This window comes from Haliotis rufescens, unplaced genomic scaffold, assembly GCF_023055435.1.
Source record: "Haliotis rufescens isolate VD_foot unplaced genomic scaffold, xgHalRufe1.0.p SCAF_4, whole genome shotgun sequence".
NCBI classification, from domain to species: domain Eukaryota; kingdom Metazoa; phylum Mollusca; class Gastropoda; order Lepetellida; family Haliotidae; genus Haliotis; species Haliotis rufescens.
In genome coordinates, this window is record NW_025964112.1 from 32,855,084 (window position 1) to 32,867,136 (window position 12,053).

General features: G+C 40.5%; 1 protein-coding gene across 6 annotated transcripts in view; it reads right to left on the bottom strand.

The window, feature by feature from the left end:
• The window catches only part of LOC124152171 (supervillin-like), a 180,564-nt gene that overhangs the window by 44,910 nt on the left and 123,601 nt on the right, over positions 1-12,053 (bottom strand). For 4 of the 6 annotated variants that reach the window (XM_046524995.2, XM_046524999.2, XM_046524994.2 and 1 more), the window contains exons 6-8: positions 11,522-11,574; positions 9,472-9,639; positions 6,246-7,858 (exon numbers count right to left, since the gene is read on the bottom strand). In XM_046524995.2, coding sequence (XP_046380951.2) covers positions 6,246-7,858; positions 9,472-9,639; positions 11,522-11,574 — 1,834 coding nt within the window. The remainder of the gene's footprint in view (positions 1-6,245; positions 7,859-9,471; positions 9,640-11,521; positions 11,575-12,053) is intronic. The other 2 variants (XM_046524997.2, XM_046524998.2) reach the window with 2 other exon arrangements.

The window sequence follows — 12,053 nt, forward strand, 5'->3', positions numbered from 1 at the left end:
CCAAAACATTGCAGCCATTGTAATAAAGGAGTTGTATATCCATAGAACCATATCCCTTATTCAAAACAGATTTTGTCTGTTTTTAAAGGTAATGTTATTGCCTAGTCTTCCAAGGTTCTAAATTATCAACAAATACTTAATGTACATATACAAAATTACTCTACTTGAGGTGAGGTGAAATGGGGTTTAACGTCGCGTCCAAGATTATTGCACTTATATAGCGACGTGCATGCACGTGTGTGTGTGTGTGTGTGTGTGTGTGTGTGTGTGTCTGCTTGTACTAGACCAGACTGATGCCGATTTATAGTGCTAGCTCACTGACATACCATGCTGCAGTTTAACATGAATACCCCACTCAGACACAGTATACTGACTCCGAGCTGACCAGTCCTTGTTTTAGCCCCTTAATGTCGAGCGCCAGACAGGGTAACAACAAGTACCATCTTTTAACCTCTTTTGGTATGACGCGGCCGGGGATCGAACTCCGGACCTTCAGCTCTCCGGGCGGACGTTCTACCACTAGACCACGGAGGCGGTCTACTCTACATATAAATAATTAAATGCATTTGTACACATAAAGCAGTCTACACAACAGGTCTTATGTCTATTATTCAAATTTCTTTATGAAAGTATTCAGAATGTTTTCATCTGCCATCTGTCCAACATAATCATAAGCATGCACTCTACCACCAAATCATCCATCCTATCAGAATTATCTCCCCTTAGACCATCTCGATCCACAACTCGTTAGCTGACCCTCAGAGATAAATACTGACTAGCTGAGGTGGCAGACAAATTCTAGAGATTAGGACTATATTGCCTTATCTTGTGAGTACTTCAAATCTCATCTGGACCAACACATATCAGTGTGAAGCCTAACAGCCCATGGTAACTGAATTTGACAACCATGGAAGATGCATTATTGGTTCATTACCTAAAATATACATGAAATAATGTTTGAAAACAATATCACATAATGATAATGTGATTATATAAGTGATGATCAAATCCTGATCCTAAATGGTGTTTTCATAAACAATAATTGTTGTTTTGTTTTATTTTCTGTTCTTTTGTGCTTGTCCGTGTTTTTGTACATTTGGTATGATATCTATTTCCAAAATGAAAATAATTTTATTTTAAGAACTTGCAATAGAAAAGAGAATATTTTAAACATCCAAAACAGAAAGAATTGAATCCGGTCGACCATGAAATAACATTAGCCATTACATTTTGAGGCATCTTTTCCAGGCCAATATTAACATTGAACAAAGTGTTACATTTGAAAGGTATGTTCTTTTTGTGCAAACATCCATGTGTTTCACTGTCAAGGCAAACTTTCCACCCAGTCAAGGCAACACAGTAGAAAGTATGTGTTTTTTCTACATATATAACATCAGTGTTTTCTAAATAGTTTTAAATTCTTTACGGAACTCCATGACCAAACTGGGCTTCATTGCAATACAGCTGAACAACAAAGAAAGATTACTGAAGACTATTTGAATGCACCGTTAGTATCACAGAACGTTTTGCCTTTGCTGGGTGTCTATCTGCACACTGTAAATATACATGCATGCATTTGTGCATTTACAGAGCTTTCAGCATAGCTCCGACAAAGGCGATATTTGTCAGAATAATATTCTGCCAAACAACGTCTGTCAACTCTTCACACATTTCTGTGAAGAATACATATGAACACTGGGGCTTTTTGTTCCGAGTTGTTTGTTTTAACCATTTGAGTGTGGAGTCTCAGAAGACAATTTTTAAGTCATTTATTGAATACTGTGGTAGGTCAATATGAATAGCAGAGCTTTCCATTCTATTTAAAATCAATGGGAATACACTTGATAATTTAAATTGAACTTGGACACTCAATGTCTAATTTCGTTGACTCACACCAAGTCTGAACCCCCACTTAAATACAAGGAAAATCATAAGGCACTCTGAGCTCATTAAGGCATACAAAGAAAAGTTGCCTTATTAATGAATATGTGGATTACAGATATATTCATGGATACCTGCAGGACTGATTTGGGTATACTCAACACAATTAATATTTTCAAGGCGATGCCTTAGTCAGCAACTTAAAAGCTATGCCATAGCTGCCATGACTTGGGCCTGGACCAAGCCAACCAGTTGCATAGGCCATCAAAACCAATCCTAACCAGGTTACAGCTCAGGTCAACCACTGAGGTACTCTCTAGACACAGACACACCTACCCTTCCAAGTATTATCTAGATACAGACAGGTCACAGTCCTTCCTGGTGGCCGGCCACCCCCTCCAAGTACTCTCTACATACAGACAGGCCACACCCTCCAAGTACTATCTAGATACAGACAGGTCACAGTCCTTCCTGGTGGCCAACCACCCCCTCCAAGTACTATTTTGACACAGACACACTACCCCTCTCAAGTATTATCTAGATACAGACGGGTCACAGTCCTTCCTGGTGGCCAGCCACCCCCTCCAAGTACTATCTTGACACAGACACACTACCCCTCCAAGTACTATCTTGCCACAGAGACACTACCCCTCCAAGTACTATCTTGCCACAGACACACTACCGCTCCAAGTACTATCTAGATACAGACAGGTCACAGTCCTTCCTGGTGTCAGGCCTCACCCTCCAAGTACTATCTTGACACAGACTCACTACCCCTCCAAGTACTCTCTAGATATAGACAGGTCACAGTCCTTCCTGGTGGCCGGCCACCCCATCCAAGCACTCTCTTGACACAGACACACTACCCCTCCAAGTATTATCTAGATACAGACAGGTCACAGTCCTTCCTGGTGGCCGGCCACCCCCTCCACGTACTCTCTTGACACAGACACACTACCCCTCCAAGTATTATCTAGATACAGACAGGTCACAGTTCTTCCTGGTGGCCGGCCACCCCCTCCACGTACTCTGTAGATACAGACAGGTCACACCCTCCAAGTACTTTCTAGATACAGACAGGTTGCACCCTCCAAGTATTATCTAGATACAGACAGGTCACACCCTCCAAGTATTATGTAGATATAGACAGTTCACAGTCCTTCCTGTGGCCGGCCACCCCCTCCAAGTACTCTCTACATCAAGACAGGCCACACCTTCCAAGGACTATCTAGAGATACAGACAGGTCACAGTCCTTCCTGGTGGCCGGCCACCCCCTCCAAGTACTCTCTTGACATAGACACACTACCCCTCCAAGAATTATCTAGATACAGACAGGTCACAGTCCTTCCTGGTGGCCGGCCAGCTCCTCCAAGTACTCTCTTGACACAGACACACTACCCCTCCAAGTATTATCTAGATACAGACAGGTCACAGTCCTTCCTGGTGGCCGGCCACCCCATCCAAGCACTCTCTTGACACAGACACACTACCCCTCCAAGTACTATCTTGCCACAGACACACTACCCCTCCAAGTACTATCTTGCCACAGACACACTACCGCTCCAAGTACTATCTAGATACAGACAGGTCACAGTCCTTCCTGGTGGCAGGCCACACCCTCGAAGTACTATCTTGACACAGACACACTACCCCTACACACACTATCTTGCCACAGACACACTACCGCTCCAAGTACTATCTAGATACAGACAGGTCACAGTCCTTCCTGGTGGCCGGCCACCCCATCCAAGCACTCTCTTGACACAGACACACTACCCCTCCAAGTATTATCTAGATACAGACGGGTCACAGTCCTTCCTGGTGGCCAGCTACCCCCTCCAAGTACTCTCTAGATACAGACAGGTCACACACCCCAAGTACTCTCTAGATACAGACAGGTCACAGTCCTTCCTAGTGGCCGGCCACCCCCTCCAAGTACTATCTTGACACAGCCACACCACCCCCTCTAAGTACTATCTTGCCACAAACACGCCACCCCTTCCAAGTACTATCTTGACACAGACATGCCACCCCCTCAAAGTACTATCTTGACACAAACACGCCACCCCCTCCAGGTACTATCTTTACACAGACACACCACCCCCTCCAGGTACTATCTTGACACAAACACACCACCCCCTCCAGGTACTATCTTGACACAAACACACCACCCCCTCCAAGTACTATCTTGACACAGACACGCCACCCCTTCCAGGTACTATCCAGACACAGACATGCCACCCCCTCAAAGAACAATCTTGACACAGACACACCACCCCCTCCAAGTACTATCTTGACACAGACACGCCACCCCCTCCAGGTACTATCTTGACACAGACACACCACCCCCTCCAGGTACTATCTTGACACAAACACGCCACCCCCTCCAAGTACTATCTTGACACAAACACGCCACCCCTTCCAGGTACTATCTTGACACAAACACGCCACTCCCTCCAGGTACTATCTTGACACAGACACGCCACCCCCTCCAGGTACTATCTTGACACAAACACGCCCCCCCCCCCCTCCAAGTACTATCTTGACACAGACACGCCACCCCTCCCAGGTACTATCCAGACACAGACATGCCAAGAACAATCACAAAGCAGAAATTATTGCAGGGACCCTATCTCCTTTCCAATCTACTGAATAGAAAGTTTTTTCCTGACACATAAAGTGGCAAAGTATATATTTTAAATAAGTTTGCACTACATATATAGATTTCACTTTATTAGAATAAAGTCTGCTGTACATAATACTATCTCACCATATATTTGAAACAGCATCATAAGGCATAACAATCTTACCCTAAAAATATTTAAAGGGTTTTGGCTACAATCTATCAAAACATTCAAAATGACACTTTGAATCCAAAAGAGTTGAATATACTTACCATGTCATACAAGGTTCAATTGCTAACGAGTCATTTGTACGCAATGCAACACTGTTACCCACTCCATATAATATAGTGTGTTTATTGTGTTTCCCAAAGACTTCAAACAAACTGAAGTGAAGATATCTTACATGATATATGTGGAATCCCATCTCCACCTTGCACACACATAAACTCTGCCCTACCAGCACTGCTGTAAGTCGGAGGTATGGAAGTGATTAGACAATAACTCAAGCATGGCTACTCAACCCCATCTCTCTCCACTCTCACTGGGAGAGCTAGTTCAAAACAGGAGCGATATCTCTTCCAGGCAGCTACTGTCATCATAACTAAAGTATACAAGGATATAGCCACCAATCTGGTTATGAAATGTCTCAGAGTAAGATAACCAAAGCTACTTAGCAGGTTTTAAAAATATTTCTTAAAACTTCTAAATGTACAAAACAATATCTGAGCACACAAGAAACCTGAAAAAACATTTTGAATACATGTTAATAAGAGTGTTCACAGACAATTGGGTGAATAAGGACACACATGTACATGCACACACCTGCACCCCCTTACAGTGTTAGACATGTACTTCTCTCTCCCCCTGCCTGGTGCCTCATCAGGAGCCTGCTCCCAGCCCTGCTCAGCTTCCTACGTCCATTGATCCCTCCCCACCCCTGGCACTACAGCCAGTTGATACACTGTGGCAGCATGCACCACAGGACACGCACATGGTGTGCTGCACTCGATGGTGCTGGCATCATGTTTCCACATTCTACAGTACATTATTTATAGTTGGGCAAGTTGTGACGACCATGTACTGCAGCATGTACTGTAACCACAGACCATGTCAATTCCCCAAAGCCAGGTATTTGGGAGGCTAATGTCAGATGTTATTACTTTATGTCATACTCAATAACACTCTGTAACAGACTTCCTACCCAGTGTACAAATGTCCATACAAGATGTGAGTAAGCTAAGGTGTTTCAGACCAACAGGTTACTACCCACTACACTCAGTTTACACACATCTGGTTGTTATTGTTGTTGAAACCATATTTTATAAAGGGACTTGTTTGTTATTTTCTACCTCGCAATAATTTCGGCAGTTTTATTTTCTAAAATACAATCTCACAGCGATAGAAACTAACATTTTTAGTTAACCGTCCTTATAATGATAATATATAGCAAAACCCTTAAAAATGGCAAAAGTCCTTGTGATATCTGAACTATTGGGCAGTCTAGCTAGGACTAGAAGACTGGTGCCAAATTCTATCACTGTCTCATCACAAGGAATTGACATATATTTCTTTTTCTTGAGAAAACAATTTTGTTGTAAATAATACCACACCTTCCCTTATGCAAGTGGTCATAACACTGAGTGTCTCACAGGAAGGTAAATGCTAACTTTCAGTTCCATGATATTCCGTGATATTTAACACAAAAATTGCAAAAAATACATAAAGGCATAATCGCTCACCATTCAATTTCCTGTATATCCTCAATGATAGACATGCGGTTAGGTTTATGCTCATCTTCATCTGACAAGTCATTCTCCTTCTCTCGCTGTCTCCGTAACCTTTCTGCCAGTTCGGGGTCTACAATTGGTCGAGTTGGCTGTTTTGGTAGGGATGGAGTGCGCTTCAAAATACCTTTCCTGCGTTCCAGTGAATCTGTCCTCTTGATAGAGGTATCCTTAAGAGATTCTGCCCTGCGTAGATTGGATGAAGAATACCTGTCGGAGGATGTCTCATGCCACGTGTCAGTCCTCAAAGAATCCACACTTCTGCTGGTGATGGGGTCGAGTTCTTTACCCGGTTTCTTGGCACTGTCCATAATTTCTGTATCTTCCGTTAACCCCTCTGTTTTTCCAATAATGTCTCCATTTGTTTTCCCAGTATCTGTATCATCGTGGTATGATTTAGAAGGTGAGATGGAATTTGGATCATGTTTATCTTTTCTCTTCCTATCTGTCACCCATTTCTCATCCAGAGGCATGGCAAAGTCAGCCTTCTCACTGTCCCGCTTGGCTGCATGTCTGTGGGAGGTGTGTGTGACGGAAACATCTCCAGTATCTCCCACATTGTCAGAACAACCCCTTGTCTTGCACTCTGTTGTATAATCGCTAGTGGTTAGTCCACTGACATTTTGCTCCTTAGAGTTATCTCCCTTTGTGACAGAGGTGCCTGATATGGGAACTGATGTACGCGATGTGATGGAGGATTCAACACTCTTGATCAGCTGTTCTGCCTCTGAAATTGACTCCTTGCTTGACCTTTTGCGTTGAGAAACTAGCAGAACAGGTGCAAGTATTTCTGAGTCTGATGACAGAGCTGCAGGACTGTCCAACTCCTCTGTGACCCTGTTTAATAGTGCTAGGGTGGAATCAAGAGTTTTTAAACTGGTTTTTGTCTCAGATATGTTTGATGATGTACATGATTTATTATCCTGCTCTTTTGTTTCATTGTCAGATAGTGAATCAGTCTGCTTTCGTCTTGCTTTTAAGACAGCAGCTACTTCATTGTCAGCAATCACCTCCTCCACCTCTGCCGCCTTCCAGGTGTCTGCCTTCTCATACTTTGATGTTGCCTTTGCAGCACTCCTCACTCGGTCTTCCTCTTCCTGTTTTTCAACAATATTGCTACGTTTCCCAAGAACATCAGCCAATTCTGGGGTTGGTTTATCTGTATCACCACTAAACCTTCTACGCATGAAATCTGATTTGAAACTACTTGTTCTTTGAACTTTACTGTCCGTTGTCTCAGTTGAGCCATGTATGCGTAGGCTATGCGTACGTTCAGGTGTACGTCTCGAACTCTCAGTATTAGACTCATCACTAGGGCTGCTGCTTATCACGACAGGATCCTGCCTACGAATAGGTAACACACGTCTACGAGAAATATTTGTCTCTGTGTCAGACTTTTCTGAACTGGATGCATCAGAATTTGAAAACCTCTGAATCAGAGAAGATATATCCTTCTTCTGAGACAATGGACGTGTAAGATGTGTCCTGGAATCTTCAGATGTTGTCGCATTCACCCTCTTCTTTCCCTCTTCTCTTCCAATATGGCTGATTGAGATAGAACTTGGACCCTATTTAAAAAACATTCAATTTCATCAACGTTTTAACTCAATATTTATTTCAAAACACCTATAATATTAAGCATTTAATCCAAATATGAATTTCAGTACACACTATTTCACAATACAATATCCTCATTTTATTTGAATAAGTCTGTGCTTCCAATGAAAGTACAAGCTCAAACTAACTTGACATGCAAGCTAGGTGGATGATATAAAACCTCCACTTTAGCATCATCACTAAAACTACAACTGCCTGTCTAATTACTAGATATATAGTGCAGAGAGAGGGATAAGAGAGAACATAGCTCATGCTTTAACATTATATTCATAATCATTTTCAAACAATTCTACATTCTATAAAAGAAAATTGCACAGCTGACTTAGGGAGAAGTATCTTGTACCTGAAGTTACCACATCAATACTTAATGAAAAGGATATATAAAGAAACAGGTGATTTGGCAAAGTAAAATATGTCTTATATTTCTCATTTCCGCTAGCATCAGTTTTCATTTTCAACTCAAAACACACTTCATGGTCGTGGCCATCCTTTATTTGAGTCCTGTACATAATAATGAAAACATATTGCCAACAACACTCTATTATCTGCCTTCATCTTATATTTAATTATCATTCTTATAAATTATCAAATGTAATGTCTCTTAGTAATCCTTACAGATATACACTTTAAAAAGAGAGCCACAAGGCTCTGTAGCTCACCTGATGAAGTTATAATTTGATGATACTTCAACCATATTTGCGACGGCCTCTTCCAATGTTTCTTTAACCATTTCTTTTCGAAGAAAAACTTAATTTCCAAAGCAACCATATGTGAAAACCCACATTTTGCCATTTTGATCCCCAGTGTACGGAGCTGATTCAATAAACATGGTTAAAGACTGGTGTGTGATATGGTTTTCCAATTTTGTACCTACTGTTATTTTTATTGCCAATAATAGAATTTTCTCTTTGATATATTCAGCAACTATAATCCTAAATAAGTGAAATCAAGGTAAAAATTTATAATATTGTAAAACGTGTAACATACACTTAGGCCCCATTACTAACTACACCTATGCCAAATTTCAATTCATTTTGAAAAAGCATGGCCAGTTACAGGTTCCAAAACATGGCAGCCATGTTGAAATTAGATCAGATTTCTGCGAGCATGTTTAGCAATACCATACCTGGAATCATTCCTACAGTCTCAGCTCCATAGGCCTTGTAGTTTCATTCGGAGGAGACATATTATGAATATACTTGTTCAATATTAAAGTTCATGATACATGCATGAATGGCCAAGTTACAGCCCCAAAATGACATTTTCATCACAGACACCATGGCAACCATTTTTAAAATTAAAGACAACACTGAATCTTTCATACAAAGTTTCAGCTCCATAGTCCTTGTAGTTTCAGAGGAGATGTCCATAATGCAAAATTTAATGACAGACGATTAACAGGATGGACAATGGACAACACACCACAACATAAGGTCACCATGACTTTAAGTCAGGTGAGATGAATATCCATGTTTATGTCATGATTTTTTTAATCACATAAACAAGAAAAATTTAAAACAATTGAATGAGAAATGGGCAACAAATTCAAAGAAGAATGGTATACCGTAGAGATATGTGGTTTGTTAGACTGCGCTACCCGTTCCACCAGTGCTCGGGCACGTGACTTGATGTTAGCTGTGGGTGCGGCGGAGGAGAGGGGGGTATTGTGGGTAGTGTTGAGGTCAGTGCAACCTGAACGTAGTTGCAGATGTGTTGACTGTATATAAGAAACCTGGATATAGAGGTTGTTAGTGTGATGAACATGTTAGTAGAAAGATACTGAGCGCTACAAAATTATATGGACAAAATTGTCAACCCTCAGAATCTGGCAAAGGCATTTTATAACACTGTCACTAACAATCGTGTCTATTTTTAGAATCTAGCCACATTGACTGTATATAATGAATAATTTCACCTACAAACCAGCACCACCTAAGAATGTGTCAAAGATACTACATCCTACTTGTCAACCTAAACAATCAGTCATATTTCATGGACAAGAGATCAGAGGAATCTGCTTAACAAATTTCTAATCAAACCTTTTACATGACTCACTGAATATCTCCTGCATTTCCCCAACCTAAAACACACAGACTCTTTTTCCCCCCTTAGTCATTGCTTACAGACTTTGCACAAATACATGACTGCAGGCCAAACTGTTCGCTCCTTTCGTCAACAGTTTTATAACAAGCATAAACTGTGAGAGACTATTACGACAAAGAGGCAGCTAACAGACTCACACTGTGACGTTAACTGGCTTTCCTCACTACATATTTAGGATACTAAAACCAATGTTAAACCTATGTATGTAAAGTTCACCAAGAACATTCAAATAGCATTCCTGCTCAAATGGCCTCAGATAAAATGGAATTCATCCAAACTACACTTCATGTCTAGGATACATTCCCTTTCTTTTGATAGTTATTTGAATTGCATATTTTTATCACATTTTCAAAAGGACATTTCAGTTAATAAAAACCATCTTTTAAAGTCCAAGAATTCAAAGGACAGGTCTGTATGATCAATAAAACAAGTCATTAACAGATTGGCAAACTTCTACAATGTCACATGACATTAACCCTGATGATAGCAATTATTATGATTATTATTATTGGACTCAACAAGTGATTAAATAACATAATTCAAAGTCTCTCTCTCTCTCTCTCCTCTCTCTCTCTCCTGAATACCTGGCTTGCTATGTACCCCCACCCTGCTGAACAAACCTGGCTAATGGGCTACACAATCAATAGGTGTACATAGAGCACCTGCTATCTACAAGCCAGAAGATTGCATACTTGTAACATACATGATATATGCATAACAATGATTAGTTTAATGTAAGGTGTGTTTTATGAGGGTTGACATTTTGTCAATATTTACATAACTTCGCAATCATGAAAATCGAATTGCTAAGGTTTCATAAAAAGGAACTATACATCCACTTGTATGAATAATGAAACAAGACATGTATATTGTTTCTAATATGCAGCTAACTATAATCACTACATTAATCACTTCATTGGAGCAAATTCAAAAAGTATGCACATCAAGAAACTACTGTAAAATTCAGGCAGCAAATGAAATCCTATTATTCTACCAATTTACTAGTAGTTATCGAAATGAAATTTAATATACAATCTTTACAAAGGTTTGAAACAGGATTAGTGTGAAGTGAAAAAGTAATATTTAAGAAAGTGCAAATAAAATCGTATTTTGCAATTAACAAACATGAAACCATCAAGAAATTCATCTAAAATGTATTTCATTTCATTAATAATATTTAATTTGTTTGTCCTTTAATACAGCACTCAGCAATATTGCAGCTATATGACAGCGGCCTGTAAATAATGAAATCTGGATCAGATAATCCATTGATTGATATGTCATTGGGGTACGATCACACAATCAACCAAATCACCAAGTCTGACCACCCGATCCATTAAGTTGCTTCCTGAGACCAGAATAAGAGCTTGGAACCTCTTGTAACCCGGAATCCCCATGACGCTCATTTCTAACAAAACTACCTAAGGAGAAAAAGATACCCAATACATGTGGTACATGACAGAAGAAGAGAGGGTAGAGTAAAACACAGCACTGAAGGGTTGACCACCTACCTTGTCCTGCCCTCGGTCTGACGAGGAGTCTACACTGCCAAGTTTGGAGGAATCTGGAAAACAGGAACAGAATCTTTAATATTATTCACTCAAAGGCATGTTTTGTTTATGTAACACTACTCAGTGTCTGCTCTGGCTTAAATTTTCTTGGGGTCACTTGGACCCCTTCATCATAAAATAAGGGGTCCCAAACGAAAATGGAGGGGTCCAATCTATAGCATTATGACATAACATTAACAACAGAACACAGTGGTTGTGAAAAATCAGAAATCTTTTTGCAACTGCAAAATATCAACGAACAGGCAAAGTGAGAGAAAGGTTCACATCAGGGCACATCCTGCTGTCATGACCAAGAGGTTTACATCAAGGGACAAACAATTTCTTAAAAGGGACATTTGATATTAATGAATATTTTAACACAAAATTATCCATGTTAATATCTAACTTCGTAAATGAAAAGGCAGTACACGGGTTATCAGCCATTGGTAAGGGGTCATTGGGGCAGACATTTGTGAACGTTTATATCTAGATC